The sequence below is a fragment of the Tachypleus tridentatus genome, chromosome 10 (genome assembly GCF_004210375.1).
Source record: "Tachypleus tridentatus isolate NWPU-2018 chromosome 10, ASM421037v1, whole genome shotgun sequence".
In the NCBI taxonomy this organism is placed as follows: domain Eukaryota; kingdom Metazoa; phylum Arthropoda; class Merostomata; order Xiphosura; family Limulidae; genus Tachypleus; species Tachypleus tridentatus.
Window position 1 is genome coordinate 154,712,316 of NC_134834.1, and position 18,476 is coordinate 154,730,791.

The following is an 18,476-nucleotide window of genomic DNA, read 5'->3' on the forward strand; positions in this document are numbered from 1 at the left end:
CGGTTGGTAAAACAAAATAAAAGGTAGAAGGTTTTAGGTTTCAGTTTCGTATCAACTTACTCCACGTTGGGATTTGTTCAAATAAATTAATTTATGTGAAAAGCGTAGATTTTCGAAGTGATAATACGCTGGAAGGTCGAGAACTAAACCTTGATAGGTGTTTTAGAATTTTTGTAATTTTAATTTTCATGAGTAAGTGAATATGGAAAATCCGGCTGTCAGTAGTAATAAAAGAAAAATGTTGCTATAGGTCAAACCATCACTTCTTTATGGTTTGACCTACAACAACATTTTTCTTTTGTCTTTCAACAACTGCTACGCGTAATTTGCTGTTAGTAGTAGTAAGTTAGAGTAGGAGAAAAAAGGGTTTGATAAAACCTTATTGAATGTACGACAACTGCCTGCAATACAAACAAAAGTGGGAAGGACGACATTTCGATAACCTATCACCTTTCGTCTTCAGGTTTTCTTGTTCTTGTTGTTTTTTCATTTTCTATTTCTGATTGGTATGTGTTGTTATAGTAGACCAGGGACAAACTGTTTGGTAACCCTACTCATCAACTCTAATGTACAAATAAAAATTGAAAAACTTTATTTTGGAAGTGCAGGCCAAAAGAAAATATACTAGTTTGTCACACGTATGGTCATAAACCTAACAGTGTTTTTAAACCAAATGCATGAATTGCTTCTGGTTGGGTCAACTTTAAACTGAAGGTTTGTTAATTATGTAGCGTTTCTTATCATATGATTAATCTTTAAATGCTTATCCAGCAAAAAAGCAAATGCGTATTGAACGTCGTTTCTTTCAGATAATGTAAGGAAGTGCTAGAGGGATTTCAGAAATGTTAAGAAAGCTATATTAAGTTAAATAGATGTAAGGTAAGTTTAGATGCTTTAAATAAGTTTAAGAGATAAGAATTAATACCAAAATTCTAAAATTTTAAATTTATCATTTTTATATTAAAAGAGTTGAAGCAATGTACAGAAACCCAAAAAGGTTTAGCTACAATTAAACAACGAAGTTAGATCTGTATATTTCTTCTTCTTGAGTAACGAAATTATTAAAAAATTAAAAATTTTATTAACAAAGAGTAAGAAATTTCTAAATAAAAAAAATGGAATAATTAAATCATTTCCAGGAAATCCCAATTCTGTCATAATGAACCTTTTAAATGATAAAGAAAATAAGATATTGTCTCGAATATTAAGATTTTCTCTTATCTCTAAAAGATTGGAATTCCATGATTATCTACTTAGGTTTGAGCGTCTATTAACGAAACTCGAGAGCTGTGTGATTAATTTATCGACACAAATAAGCTTTAACGATATGTAAATACGTCTATAGTGTAGGTCCGAAATGTGTATTTGTGTATAAATTTAACCCTAAACCATGAAATATTAGTTTGTTAGAAACACAGGTATTGAGGATATTATAATATTAAAGCCTGATAAAGGGAATAAGGCTGTCATCTTGAAGAATATTACAATGATAACGCTCTCGAAATAATAAATAATGTTACTAGGTTTTGTATTTTAGAAAAAGATCCAACTAAATCTAGTGAAAATAAGCTGAGTAGATATTTACTAAAGTTAAAGAAAGAGAATTCTGTAAATGAACAGTTGTACAAGGAAGTAAGACTAACTGATTCACATGCTAGTATTTTATATGGATTATCAAAAAGACAAATTGTTCAATGAGACCTTTCATATATAATATCGAATGTTATGACTATAAACCAGCCGAATTCTTAACCAATAGTTTAAAGAAATTTGTCTTAACGAATATATTTTGAAAGACAGGTTTGAATTTGTTTACAATATCAAAGAATTAGATTTTAATCATGATGTGGTTCTTCCTAGATTTGATGTGGAATGGCTATTTAATAATACCCTAATAAATAATACCACTGAATTGTGTGTAAACTTGATTTATAATAATGAAGTTAATTTATAGCTGTTTACTAAAAGGAATATTTCGTAAATTATATGAAATAGAAGCTACTTTATGTATATATCCAAATCATAATCAGACATAACTTGGTTTTCATCTTCCAGTTGTGTAAGTTTGAAAAGTACTGAAAATCACTTCGTAGCTATAAAGATTTAAAAAGGCCTACTTTGAATTGGAAGCCTGAGAGAATTGTTCGGGTTTGAATAATTGTTACATCTTTACCTTGCAGACGGGTCTGTACATCATTAAATTTTGAATATAGGTCTGCCAAATAGAAAAGATTATTCTTGTTCTTTTTCAAGTCATCACATAGAAACGAATTCACATCTGTAAGAAACTCCACAGCTGAGCCATACAACTTGACAAGCCTTTGCAAGCAAACACCTCTTGGTAGTCATCTCACTTCAGTATGCAACAGTAAATGATTCATTATATATTTAAAAACGGCTGCTATGAGTAGAGAAAGCACTAGTAAAGGAGCGAACAACGTTTCGACCTACTAGTGCTTTCTCTACCCATACCAGCCGTTTTTAAATATATAATTTTCTCTACAAGTGGGTTTTCTCGTCATCAAGAAGTAATTGCTTCACCAATTCATCATTTATTTCACATAGCTTAGCAAACAGTTGCGAATTAAGTGGATGTGCTTTAATTTTATTTATTGATCTGATGCACACCTTCAGAGTATCATGCAATTCGTCACTGAGATTTTTTACCACGAGGTGGTGTCTGTGTAATACATAGTGAATAGTACTCACATCGGAAACCTTTTCCTTAAGAAAGGTTTTGTTTTGTTTTTGAATTTCACACAAAGCTACTCGAGAGCTATCGAATACTTTTGTTTTGCTTTTTTTCTCATAGCATCTTGTTTTCATGTTTGTTTGTTTGGAATTTCATGCAAAGTTACGCGAGGGCTATCTGCGCTAGCTGTCCCTAATTTAGCAGTGTAAGACTAGAGGGAAGGCAGCTAGTCATCACCACCCACCGCCAACTCTTGGGCTACTCTTTTACCAACGAAAAGTGGGATTGACCGTCATATTATAACGACCCCACGGCTGGGAGGGCGAGCATGTTTGGCGCGACGGGGATGCGAACCCGCGACCCTCACATTACGAGTCGCACGCCTTAACACGCTTGGCCATACCGGGCCCCTTAAGAAAGGTAGCGAATCCTCCATAACAACCTACCATTGAAGGTGCACCATCTGTGGAAACCGTAATTATATTGCTGACTGGAATATTGTGATTCTTTAAATATTCCTCCAAGCATTAAAAAATCGTCCCCCCTTCTGCATCACCTTCAAGATAGCTTGCGAACAAAAACTCGTCAATAATCTGTTTTTGAATTTGACTAAAACACCTCACATAAGCCACGAGAATGTTTGAACTACCAAAAGTTGATTCATCAAGGTGAATGGAAAACTTACAATGCATAAGCTCAGATGCCAAAGTTTTTCCACATCTTCAGCCATCTCATCAACACGTCTTTGAACTGTATTTGCACTTAAAGGCAAGCATTTTAAAACAGGACCAAAGTCTTGTTTTCATAACAGTTTCAATCATTTCTCTAATTGATGGTATTATGATCTCCTCTCCTTTCTTTGAGAGAAATATTATATGATGCTATAAACTCTCCTTCATTATCAACCTGAACAGGTGCTTTCATAAATGACATTATATTTGGTTGATTTTATATTTTTTCTTTCAACGTTCTAAAAAATCAAGATCTTTATCTTTCTTATCAGGATGAATTCTTTGAAGTTGGTCTTTCATCTTTGCAGGTTTCATAGCATCATTACTAAAACCGTTTTCGCATAGGAGACACATAGGCTTCATTTCATTTATAAGAGAAGGTATGAATCCAAGTTTCAAGTAATCTAGTTAACACTGTCGGCACTTCTTTTTAGGATCTGGGTCCGACATGGCCAAGCGTGTTAAGGCGTGCGACTTGTAAACCGAGGGTCGCGGGTTCGAATCCCCTTCACACCAAACATACTCGCCTTTTCAGCCGTGGGGCGTTGTAATGTGACGGTCAATCCCACTATTCGTTGGTAAAAGAGTAGCCCAAGAGTTGGCGGTGGGTGGTGATGACTAGCTGCCTTCCCTCTAGTCTTATACTACTAAAGTAGGGACGGCTAGCACAGATAGCCCACGAGTAGCTTTGTGCGAAATTCAAAACAAAAACATTTTAGGATCTGCGGCTGCTATTACGGTTAATGGGGTCGTGGCTAAAGTTAAATAAATGAATTTTATTAACTGGCTACAAGAAGCATAGATCATTGTTTTAACGTTTTAAATTTAAAGCATAAGCAACATAAATATATAAAGTAATAGAGATTGTATTTAATTTTTATTGCTATCGAAATACGTGACCACGTGGAACAACGTGGAACACTTTTCGTAGATTTGAAACACAAAATTTTCATTTACTTATTTTAAGTACAGTACTTTAATTTGTAACCTTTAAATACTGTTGTATTAATTACGATACTTAATGTCCTTTTTAAACTAAACAAACTCACACCTCCACTTCCGGATACACAGCAAACACCAATAAATAATTAAAATAACCAAGAAAAACTGTCATTGTTAATCATCAGGAATGTAAGCCAGGATGAACCTAAAACATGTATCTCGGCTGGTATAGGTATTAACACTTTTATTGGTAAGGAGAAAACAACGTTTCGACTTTCCTATGTCATCTTCAGGTTAAGAAAGAGATCAAGAACCTAAAACATATTGAAAAATACGTCACGCCTACCATGCTTCCTGATTGGCTCAATTATAACTGTCATTCGGGTGGGCGAAGAGTAAACGACTCTCTTGATCAGACTCGTGAATGAATCATGCATTTTTGTACAATTAATTTACAGCTAGTATATATATTTTTCCTTAATTATATAACTCTTGCTTTCTGCACAATATATTACGTTGATTTAACCAACAATATTTAATAAGTCGTGCAATGATGCGTCTGTATCAACAACTTCTAACCGACCCCCGGAAATGTCTCATCGACCACTTTGGGGACCCCTGGGCTAGAGGGAAAGTAGCTAGTCAAAACCATCCACCGCTAACCCTTGAACTTACACCCCTGTGGCACAGCGGTATGTCTGCGGACTTACAACGCTAAAATCCGAGTTTCGATACCAAAGGTGGGCAGAACTCGGATAGCCCATTGTGTAGCTCTGTGCTTAATTACAAACAAACAAGCTCATGAGCTACTCCGTTTATCCAAGAATAGTGGAATTTACTGTTACATTACAGCGTCCTGAATGTTGGAAGAGAAACATTATTAGTGGCAAGGATTCGAACCCGTAACTATCAAACTGTAAGTCGAGCGTCTTAACTACCAAGCCCTTCTCCTTCTTATCAAAATAAATCGTCTACGCTAAAGGATCATTAACTGTAAGTTTCTTACAGGGTTAATTATCAGTTATAAGTCCCAAAGCTACTCAGTGGTCGGAAAATTTGTTTGTTGTAGTTTTGTTTTTTAACAATTCTTTTAAGAGCTCACTTTGAGGTAAAGCAGATGATCAGTTATATTTTTCCAAAAACATCAAACACTATATACTGCAATAAAGCAGGTGTGTAGAACAAATACGCATTTTAACAGACAATGTGTTGTGTTTGAAAAATTATGGAAAAATATGAGGCATTTTACATATCTTTGCAAACCTCTGAGATATAAATATACAGTGAAAGACTAAAAAACCATTTGATACTGATACAATTTGTTACTGAATTTTCTACACAATCAAGTTTACTTCCAGGAATTGCGTTCAAACTTGTACCTAACATTCACGTAGTTCCCCCATTCACCCAATTAGTGAGGAAAACGTTGTTCAGAATAAACACTATCCTGTGCGTGACTAAGGTAAGCACACAACAAAAGTTTGTCCTCGTTTAGTTTGCCGTGAATAAGCATTACCCTCCAGGGTGACTTTAGTTAAACAGCTGACTTACTGGTTGAAAAGTCACTTGGGGAGGTAAGCATTATTATGGCTGAGAACTTTTTTCATGGCCTAAAGTTTATCTTCCATTTTCACTTGTGGGCAATTAAGATCAGAGCAGGTGAGCTAAGCCTCGAATTACTACTAACATATACAAGCACGCTTGTGATAAATTTTCAAGCCTTCTCTTATAAGTAGTTTCTAAACAGATGTTACAATACTGTAGTGTCGTGTTACAATATTCAGAGCTAATGTTCAGTTTAGTAAATGTGTAAAAATTTCTTCAAGGTTCTTTAGCTTTAAAATTTTAAGTTAGAGAATTTTCACTGTTTTAGCACAACTGGAGAAAAAGTTCAATGAGACATTTAAAGTGTTTGGAACAGAAAAAGTAATGTTGATATCGTTGTGCTTCTAAAACATTAACATGGATTTGTAAGCTTTAAAGCAACTATCTACAGCTGAAACTGTTTTAACAGCAGTAAAATTATGAGCTTGAGAATACAGGCCCTTACGTCATGTAAACATGTTTGCTTAGAGTATATGGAAACATGTTATATCAAAGTTCGAACCTCGATCAGATAACCCCTAAGAAAGGGCAAACTGTCAACACCTCAAGTGTACTTATCTTAAAACTGCGTTATCTCCCACTTCTTCCACTTTAAGTACGAATGGCTCTTTGAAAAAAATTATTTAATTATTAGAGGTTTCGGTTTCCTGAGCACTAAAATTAGATGTGATAAGAATCCCACTGTTGTAAGTTAAACCCATCATTCACCAGCTCAGGCTTTTTAATGAACAATATTAAAAACGCAAAGCTAAGCACATCATGTGGTTTCAATATCAACAGATAGAAGAGGTATTACAGGTATTTAGTTAAACATAGACAGCCATGTATCAAATAATATGATATAGAGATCAAGGTTTCAGTGTGATGTAAAAGTTTCAACATGTGTACATAAGCAAATGATTTGTTACGAAATAATAGAATAGTTGCCTTATGTATACAAAACTATGAGCTGAACAAAACTGAAGAATCAATACTTTCAAAAACAAATAATACGCAATTTATAAATACTATGTGTGTATGTACTTGTTGTTTTGTTTTTAAGAGTGTTATACCTTGAAATTTCAAATATGAAAATATCAAATATATATATTTTTCACGTTTTCTCAGCAAGAAATAATAATGATATATTTCACGTATCTTCTCAGCCTACACACATTTCTTCATTAATATAAAATTTTTAAGGACAAAACGAGACACAAATATATTTCGGCAGAGACAGTCTTCAACTCAGAATGTTATGAACTTGCTTTCGACATATTCAAATTGCGATATAAAGAAAGTAAAAAAAAAACACGGAAAATGTTACTTTAATCTGAGATAGCGAAGATGATTATTTGAAATGTCATTTCAGCTTGAAACAGTTATGAAAATATGAAAATACAAAAAAAATATGTCGATATATAGATACAGAATGTCATCCTAATCTGTAAAAAAGTGAAAATATGAATTCATTAAATGACATCTTGGTATAAGATAATTAAAAATTTAAAAATAAATAAAACTTATGAAAATATAAAACACCTCAAACATAAATGTGACATTTAAAGTTATAAAGAAAATAAAAATGAAAAAAATCATTGTCTTAGTCTCAGAGAAGTGAAAAAACTAGAAAGTAATCAAATGATATCTTATTCTAAATGATTTAGAATATTCAAATGAAAAAAAATATTTTCTTTGGAGAGAAAACAGCGACAGCGTTATACATAAAAAAAAAACTCACAACATTACCCATGCTACAGTCCATTTGTCATCATTAATTACACTATGTAACAAAATTTTTACTTTTTCTTGTTCCTCGGCAGAAAGTGTTGTTTCCCAATTACTATGCCTAACGTAAATGGAAGACCTATTTTTCTCTTCAAACTTTGCTTTTGTGACCTGTTTAATGAAATTTTCAATTTACTCATTTTCAAGAACATTCTATGTAGATCCAGTGCTGAGTAGCTGATAGAGAATTTTCTCGAACTTTCTTTAATGTTGTAGAGCTTACAAGAATTTTCTAGAATGTTATAGAACTTAGGAGAATTTTAAAGAACCTTTTAGAATTTTCTAGAACTTTCCATAGTAATATATATACAAAGGTTCACCACTTCACTTTAGTTAAGTGAGCACATTGACCTATCTGATTTCCATTTTCCAGAAGCATTTTGCTATGTATGTGGCCAATTTATCAAGACAAGAGCGAAAAAGTACTCTGTGACAGCATTTGTCTTGAAGTATGATGAAAAGTTATCAGAGACTTCAAAATGATGACATTCCTGATGAGTCTCTAAGGAGGCTTTGCCAAGTTTTCCTGTTATCTTTGCCTTTGGGACAGCAGGGACACCGTAGCGAACTACAACAGAAAGCACTGGCCACAACGGACCGAGTTCTTTGTGGGGAAGCACAATGTCAAATGTGAGCTACTAGTGGACCTCCAGAAGGTGTTATTCCTACCATTGCATATAAAATTGGGTCTTATGAAACAATTTGTCACAGCTCTTGATAAGGAGTCTGCAGCCTTCAAGTACCTTCGAGACTTCTTCCCTAAGCTGTCTGAAGAAAAGGTCAAAGCTGGTGTCTTCGTTGTACCACAAGTAAAGAAGATCCTGGAGTGCACAGACTTCCCCAAGAAGCTCAGTAGGAGAGAAAAACAAGCTTAGGACAGCTTTGTCGCAGTGAATTGGAGTTTTTTGTGCAATTACAAGGCCGAAAATTATGTGGAACTGGTTGAGGCTCTGGTGAAGAGCTACGGCAAAATGGGCTGCAGGATGTCCCTGAAAGTCCATATCCTTGACGCTCATCTTGATAAATTCAAGGAGAGCATGGGAGCATACGCAGAGGAGCGAGGCGAGCGTTTCCACCAAAATATACTGAATTTTGAACGCCGCTACCAAGAAGCGTATAACGAAACATAATGGGAGACTACATTTTTGGGCTGATACGTGAGAGTAATTTACATTACAGTCGCAATCTCGAAGAACTACTCACGTCTAAACATTTTTGTTCATTTTGTATAACTTTAGTGTAAATATATGTAAATCGTGATTCATATGTTGTTTTATTCAGACCTTATGTTAATGAAAATGTGCAAATTTGCCCGTTTTTACATAGAAAATAGGTTAATTTCTAAATTTCATTATCCAGGTTACAAAAGTTTGAAGGGAATAATGACCATTTTCTGTACTTTTAAAACACAAGCAATTAAGAAATAACACATTCAATACAGGAACAAAATTTGTGTAAAATAGTGTTATTCAAGGTTAGCTGTTTTCTCAAAAAACAACACGACCAAGGTGTTTATAGATTGCAAGAACAATCTATCCAGAGTTTTTATAGTTATGTGATATACCGAATTTACAACTTATCATAGAATGTAATCGATTAAATACATGAGAAAAGCTGCACAAAAGCCTAATCTTTGTTTCAAAACAAATTTCAAAATACTTTTTTAAAAAGTTGAAACATTACATGAAAACAAGGCCCGGCATCGCCAGGTGGGTTAAGGCGTTCGACTCGTAATCTGAAGGTTGCGAGTTCGAATCTCGGTTGCACCAAACATGTTTGCTCTTTCAGCCATGGGGGTGTTATAATGTGACGGTCAATCCCACTATTCGTTGGTAAAAGAGTAGCCCAAGAGTTGGCAGTGGGTGGTGATGACTAGCTGCCTTCCCTCTAGTCTTACACTGCTAAATTAGGGACAGCTAGTGCAGATAGCCCTCGTGTAGCTTTGCATGAAATTCAAAACAAACAAACATGAAAAGAAGATGCTAGGGCTAAAGAAAAGCAAAACAAAAGTATTCACTACAGTGAATAAATTTAAAAAGAACATACAAAATTTCATTTAGAAATGTGTACTAAAAAGTGCTTCACACACAACACGGAAGATTAAGAGTTTCTATAAATACGTAACTTTCTACTTACTTTATAAACACAACCAGAAATCGGTTAAAAACACAGGTTTGAAGCTGGTTATTAAAACCTGTGTCCGTAACGTAACAACTAATCCTAACACAAAAGTCTCCCTTTCAGGATAGAATTGATCAAATAAAAAACACCTCAGGCGTAAAAAAAAATGTGCGGCCAAAAAAGGATTCAATGTACAGCTTAAAGGAATGAAACCAAAACTAGCGGCCAAATTGGAAACTACACTTATAACATTAATAATAAGTTTACTGCAGATATTCAGTTATTAGTTAGCCAGGCTGTGATTTTTGGGGCATGATGGTGTGGTAGCTAAAACCGTACAGTCGAAGAAAATTATATCGTAGGTTGAATAATTGTCAAGTTATTTTATTTATTTACTGTAAAATTCTTATGAATGCTGTAAACCTAGTTACCAGCATTTTAGCAAACAGTTTTTTTTTTATCCATTTAAGACGTATGCTCATTTTTTTTTTTTGCCGCACCTGTTTTCACGGGTAAGGTGTTTTTGATTGAATATGACAACTTGTATTTGTGTTTTTTCTTATAACAAAGCCACATCTGGCTATCTGTTGAGCTCGCCGAAGGGAATCGAATCCCTGAATTTAACGTTGTAAATCCGTTGACGTACCGCTATACTAACGGGGGACGACAACTTTTATCAATACGCACCAGCAAACCGTAGCAAGTAAGAAGATGAAATCCGATAGAAACCAACATTAGGTTTAATACAAAAACCCTATTATTCGTTACAGACCTAACCAAATTCTTTAAATATATGGCAGTAGTTTTCCTCTCTAAAACAGTTTTCATAACTTTCTTTATAGTAAAGCCATGGAACCAAGATTAACAGTTTCTTGTCATTACCCCACATGCACTCCGTACAGCCATATAAAGAATCATTATTTACGCTAATTGCTTAAACTAATATCATGTGCTTTAAATGCTCTATAATTAGAAAATTTTCGTAAAATTGAGCAGATTTGTGCTTCAAAGTAAGCAATGAGTAATAAAAGTATCCTCGTATGATTCTTTTGAAAGCTCGAAATAGAAACTGCTACTCTTAGTTTGCTTGGCCTAACCTAGACTTATGTGTGTGGTGTTTGTCGTTTGTTATTAAGCACAGAGCTACGCAAAGGGTTACCTGTGCTCTGCCCACCACGACTATCAAAACCCCGTTTCTAGCAGTAATAGTCCGCAGACACACTGCTGTGTCACTGGTGGGCAATTTTCGTATGTGCAATGCTTTCACCCTATAGTTTAGTTACTCTAAATCAACCGTCTTTAATTCGAATGACAAAAAACTAAAATCGGTCCATCTCCTCTCTTAGACGAAACTGTAGCAAAATTTTCAGTCTGATAGCTAACATGATGTTTTGCGCAAACATGCATATCAGTCAAAGTTCATTTAGCGACTCATTTTTCGGAAAAGGTAGTTAAATGATAAAACACTAATGTAATGACAAGAAGCATTTATCAGACATTGAGAATCGTCAAAATTCCATCATTTGTAATTAACAGTTACAAAACAAGCAAACAATGTTTGTAATTAGAACAAAATTATATAATAAGAAATAAACAATCCGAATATACAGATATAACGGCTGGTATTGGTATTTTAATACCCATACCAGCCGTCTGGAGATACATTTTTAATTCAAGTGGGTTTCTCGTCATCACGAAATATAACAAGTGAAAATTAAAACTGAGGCGCATGTGAAATAGTTAAAATAGGCTTAATTCCAGTGAAGACTGTATGTTATTTAATAATGTAAGAAGATTCTTTTACATACAATATTCCATTTATAAGAGACTTCTTATAACTACGAAGTTAAAACTATATTGGTAAAGTTCACTAATGTGTTACATGCAGACACTATGCTGACTATAATTACTGATTAAAAACTATATTGGTGAAGTTCACTAATGTGTTACATGCAGACACTATGCTAACTGTAATTACTGATTAAAAACTATATTGGTAAAGTTCACTAATGTGTTACATGCAGACACTATGCTGACTATAATTACTTATTAAAAACTATATTGGTAAAGTTCACTAATATGTTACATGCAGACACTATGCTGACTATAATTACTTATTAAAAACTATATTGGTAAAGTTCACTTATGTGTTACATGCAGACACTATGCTGACTGTAATTACTGATTAAAAACTATATTGGTAAAGTTCACTTATGTGTTACATGCAGACACTATGCTGACTATAATTACTGATTAAAAACTATATTGGTAAATAACAATAATGTGTTAGATTAAAAAGCTAAGCTGACCGTAGTTAATTAATGAAAGCCATACTGGTAGAGATTCCTAATATGTTACATAAATTCGCTATAGTAACTATTATTATTGAGTGAAAACTACATTGATACAATTACTCATGTATTACATATAGAGTCTACGCTGACTATAAGTACTGATTTAAAACTGTAGTAACAATAATGATTAATGTGTTACATAAAGACATTATGGTGACTATAATTATTGACAAAAAACTATATTGGTATAGATCACTAATGTGTTATATAAAGACGCTATGCTTAGTACAGATACTGACAAATAACTATACTTATAAAGACGCTGAGCTGACTATAATTACTAGTATACTAGTACAAATGTTACATAAAGACGCTATGGTGAAATTACTGATTGGAAGATATACTAGTACAAATGTTACATAAAGACGCTGAGCTGACTATAATTACTGACTGGAAGATATACTAGTACAAATGTTACATAAAGACGCTGAGCTCACTATAATTACTGATTGGAAGATATACTAGTACAAATGTTACATAAAGACGCTGAGCTGACTATAATTACTGATTGGAAGATATACTAGTACAAATGTTACATAAAGACGCTATGGTGAAATTACTGATTGGAAGATATACTGGTACAAATGTTACATAAAAACGCTGAGCTGACTATAATTACTGATTGGAAGATATACTAGTACAAATGTTACATAAAGACGCTGAGCTGACTATAATTACTGATTGGAAGATATACTAGTACAAATGTTACATAAAGACGCTGAGCTGACTATAATTACTGATTGGAAGATATACTAGTACAAATGTTACATAAAGACGCTGAGCTGACTATAATTACTGATTGGAAGATATACTAGTACAAATGTTACATAAAGACGCTATGGTGAAATTACTGATTGGAAGATATACTGGTACAAATGTTACATAAAGACGCTGAGCTGACTATAATTACTGATTGGAAGATATACTAGTACAAATGTTACATAAAGACGCTGAGCTGACTATAATTACTGATTGGAAGATATACTAGTACAAATGTTACATAAAGACGCTGAGCTGACTATAATTACTGATTGGAAGATATACTAGTACAAATGTTACATAAAGACGCTGAGCTGACTATAATTACTGATTGGAAGATATACTAGTACAAATGTTACATAAAGACGCTGAGCTGACTATAATTACTGATTGGAAGATATTCTAGTACAAATGTTACATAAAGACGCTATGGTGAAATTACTGATTGAAAACTATTTTGGTAGATATGACTAATGCGTTATTGGTGTAGATGACTGATGTCACACAGGGACATTATTAGTATGGATGACTGATGTGTTACACAGAAACGTTATTGGTATAGATGACAGGCGTGTTACACAGAAACGTTATTGGTATAGATGACAGGCGTGTTACACAGAAACGTTATTGGTATAGATGGCAGGCGTGTTACACAGAGACGTTATTGGTATAGATGGCAGGCGTGTTACACAGAGACGTTATTGGTATAGATGGCAGATGTGTTACACAGCGTGTTACACAGAGACGTTATTGGTATACATGACTGATGTATAACACAGAGACATTATTAGTATGGATGACTGATGTGTTATACAGAGACGTTATTAGTATAGATGACTGACGTGTAACACAGAGACATTATTAGTATGGATGACTGATGTATAACACAGATACATTATTAGTATGGATGACTGATGTATAACACAGAGACATTATTAGTATGGATGACTGATGTGTTATACAGAGACGTTATTAGTATAGATGACTGATGTGTAACACAGAGACCTTATTGGTATAGATGACTGATGTATAACACAGATACATTATTAGTATGGATGACTGATGTATAACACAGAGACATTATTAGAATGGATGACTGATGTGTTATATAAATGTGCTATTGAATAATGAAGACTACTATGAAACGATTAAGATGGAGCTGAATGTTTTATCTTAAAGACTCCGAGGTATCAAGCTATTATTTATCTTCCTGGGTAAAGTGTGAGTGAACAGTAATTTCATTGCCCCATTCAATAACCCAGCCAGTACAAGCTCTCGCAATTTATTCAACATGCCTGTCAGATATTGATCAGTTTTACCGAAAAACATGCTAATCACCATTAGTTTTAATGTTTTACGTAATATGTTAGTGGTGTATGCAACATGTCAGCTACGTTTACATTAGTTTCTTTGGATAAAGTGTCATGACCATTAGTTTGGGTGTTCTGTGTAACATGTCAAATCAGTATCAGCTCTAGTGGTATTTACATGGACGGCATGACCAGTTGGTTAGAGCGATCGAATCGTAATCTGAGGGTCGAGGGTTCGAGTCTCCGTTACACCAAACATACTCGCTCTTTCAGCGTAATTTTTAGCAGTATATACTGATAACACGCTTTAAGATTATGTTATGGAATACACAGCTAAATTAGGGATGACTAGCGCAGATAGCTCTCGTGTACCTTTGCGTGAAATTCAAACAAACAAACCGTGGTGTAAGCAGCATGCCGCGCAGTATTAAGTCTAGTATCTCTGTATAACTCTCAGTCATCACTAGCCCTAAGGTCCCTATGTAACATGTGAATGAGCATTAGCTCTAACGCCTACGCATCATGCTAGTTAGCGGTAATACTAACTGTCTCTGTATAATGTATGAGTCAGCATTAACTTTAATATCCTTGGGTAACATACGAATCAGGCCTAACACTAGTAAATCCGTGTAACATGAAAGTTAATACTAGCTTTAATGTCTCTCTATATATGACATGTTAGTCATAATTAACTCTAGTTCTTGTATAACACGTTAATCATTCTTAGCTCTTGTATATCCGAGTAGCATTCCAGTTATCATATCTGTAAAACATGTTGACAATCATCAGTTCTAGTATGTCTGTGTTTTGTGTTACATTTTAACTTGTACTGGTTCTACATTGACTTGATACTCACATAAAAAAAAAAAACTTGAATCAAACCACACCATTACAACATTCTAGTCAAATCCTAGTAGCACAGAAAACTTAATTGGGCTTCGTTATCACAGAAACAATGTAGACTGCTTGGTAGAAAGGGAAATACACAAGGTCACATGAATATTGTGATGGAAGCTACAGGAAATATGCGTGTATTTATATGTGTGTGTGAACAAGCAATTATATGTACATTTTTATTGTAATTAACCTCTGGCTACAGACTTTTTACCGTACACAGAAATGTGGCGTATTGTAGACGTACCCATTGAGAAATATATTCCTTATCCAGTCATTAGAACAGTATATTTTGTCACGTGATACAAGTTTCGAATTATAAACAACACTGAACACCAGTAGCGCAATAAAAAATAATGTTTTCGTGACCTGCACGAGAATACGCTATACACGAGTCTTTTTAGCGGTATATACTGATAACACGTTTTATTTACAGCAAGCAACTTTTCATTTACTTCTGTAGCTTTGCGCTAAATTCCATAAAGAAACAAACAATCAATATTTGTTGTTGTATGTATTATTTTTGTCTGAATATTTGATTTGTAATACTAACTTAAGGATCCTCCACGTTTGTTTACTTATTTGATAATGTTTCACAGATAGCAAAAGCTGGTGACATATGTGTGTGATAGATTTTAGTGTGTCTGTGTTTTTTAGTCTTTATACATTGGTATTCGGATGGAAAATAAAGATATGCTTTGTGTTTATGAAATGGTGGTTAATACCAGAATATGTTTCACATCTAGTAAGTATTGGTATAACGTGGTTAATACCAGAATATGTTTCACATCTAGTAAGTATTGGTATAACGTGGTTAATACCAGAATATGTTTCACATCTAGTAAGTATTGGTATAACGTGGTTAATACCAGAATATGTTTCACATCTAGTAAGTATTGGTATAACGTGGTTAATACCAGAATATGTTTCACATCTAGTAAGTATTGGTATAACGTTAATACCAGAATATGTTTCACATCTAGTAAGTATTGGTATAACGTGGTTAATACCAGAATATGTTTCACATCTAGTAAGTATTGGTATAACGTGGTTAATACCAGAATATGTTTCACATCTAGTAAGTATTGGTATAACGTGGTTAATACCAGAATATGTTTCACATCTAGTAAGTATTGGTATAACGTGGTTAATACCAGAATATGTTTCACATCTAGTAAGTATTGGTATAACGTGGTTAATACCAGAATATGTTTCACATCTAGTAAGTATTGGTATAACGTGGTTAATACCAGAATATGTTTCACATCTAGTAAGTATTGGTATAACGTGGTTAATACCAGAATATGTTTCACATCTAGTAAGTATTGGTATAACGTGGTTAATACCAGAATATGTTTCACATCTAGTAAGTATTGGTATAACGTGGTTAATACCAGAATATGTTTCACATCTAGTAAGTATTGGTATAACGTGGTTAATACCAGAATATGTTTCACATCTAGTAAGTATTGGTATAACGTGGTTAATACCAGAATATGTTTCACATCTAGTAAGTATTGGTATAACGTGGCAAATACCAGAATATATATCACGTCTGGTAACTGTTAGTATAGAGTGGTAAATTCCAGAATTGTGCCACATCTGATAAATATTGGTATTGGATGGTAAATAACAGAATATATAGCACATCTTGTAACTGTTAATACTGAGTGTTCAATAACGGTATTTATTTCCTTATGGATGGTGTGGTATACATCTGGTAGATGCTACAACAGTTGTTTCATAGCTAAAGCTTGTCCGCAATTAGAGCTTAGTTCTTTAAAGTGTAAGAGATGTACTCCGGTTATGTTATGAATTAACATAAATGTATGTTACCAAGTATATAGAAGAGCACATTTCAAAAGTTGTTTATGTTACTTAACCAAAAATTTTATTTCCCGATGAAATAGGCGCCAGTAGTAGGTTTTTAATGACTTAGAAATATTCCTGTAAACTATTCTAACTTTCTTAAATAATCTTTAAAGGAAGAGTGGTGTAGTGACTACTTTTTAGTTATACATCGTTTGTTTCTCTTCTTAAAACGAAGAAGAAAACATAAATAATTCCTAGAATGCACTGTCAAGTAAGCTCATTTACTCTGAAAGAAACAGTGGTTTAGCTGTAATCACTCAACTTCACATTATATGTGCATTATCGCATAACAAAGTTTTTATTATTATTTTCTAATGAGGTAAGTTCTTTAGTCATTAAGCAACAAAACCACTCGAAGCAGTTATCTCACATACCAGGTAACCTTTTGGTTACCTTGTTTGTTTCCTGTGTTGATTCCCTATAACAGAGTGTGTGGGGGTCGAATTATCCGAAAAATATAAGATAAAGATTTTTTAGGTGTGAAGTTTTATATCTAGTAGTTTTACAACCGTTTTCCCCAGCCTGTCAATATTCAGCTACTTTATCTTGCTCGCAAACACTACTAACAAACTCTACTAGAACACAGCTATTATGTCATCTGTGAACAATGCCACGCCAAAATGTTATGAATAGTTGGTTGTGCTAGTTTTTACCTACGCACTTTTCTGCTAAAACTAAATAGGCTGACAGGGGTAGACTTTGAAATTATGACCAGTGAGTAGCGCCCTACTTACCTCATCCCACTGGATGAATTTGTCTCCACTCAGCATGCTAACTGGAACCGAAATCGGCTTCAACTGCACAACATGCACGCCAGATTTTGCCCCTGCCATAGCTCACGTTAGGTTCGTTCAGTCTGGTGGTTGAAAGATTTTTTGAATGTGTAAACCTCAGGAACATTAAGTAAAATTCTTGTTAAACATGTGACACTATAAAATGTTTATAACACCTGCATAATAATACGTTCTCTTCTACGGTGTACTCTCCAGGCTCAAGTGTTAGTATATAAGCTATGACCGTCAACTTTCGTGATTGGATATTAAAAGCACTTACGTAGTATTTTCACGGCCGTAGGGGGCACCACCTGTTATCTCAGCTACGAAACATTTGATGACAGACATCTCTTGTGCGGGTAGAGTGGAGGACCTCTCTCGGGGCTCTTTATAACATAGCGTACGTAATAGTACTGTTAACATCTCATTGTAAATTATCACAAAACAACAATTTACCTTACAAACAATGTGTTTAACGAGTGTTTCTTTATAATCTGCAGTTATGCATTAAATCTGTTTTCATAATTGTGTCTTACAATACGGCTAAAAGCACAAAAATCTACATCCACGTTAATTTGTAAATTTTAGTTCTATTGATGTAAAAAAAAAAAATGTTACGTGTTTTGGCAACCCTGGACAAGGTCAAGTCAAAAAAT

At 34.0% G+C, this 18,476-nt stretch overlaps 1 protein-coding gene across 8 annotated transcripts in view; it reads right to left on the bottom strand.

Annotated features, from left to right (window-relative positions):
• The window catches only part of LOC143230683 (1-phosphatidylinositol 4,5-bisphosphate phosphodiesterase classes I and II-like), a 151,863-nt gene extending 133,793 nt beyond the window's left edge, over positions 1-18,070 (bottom strand). For all 8 annotated transcript variants that reach the window (XR_013016595.1, XR_013016594.1, XR_013016596.1 and 5 more), the window contains exon 1: positions 17,782-18,070. Coding sequence is in view for 5 of the 8 variants with exons in the window: in XM_076464656.1 (XP_076320771.1) it covers positions 17,782-17,880 (99 nt within the window). In the remaining 3 variants the exon portion in view is untranslated. The remainder of the gene's footprint in view (positions 1-17,781) is intronic.
• Positions 18,071-18,476: the final 406 nt, after the last annotated feature.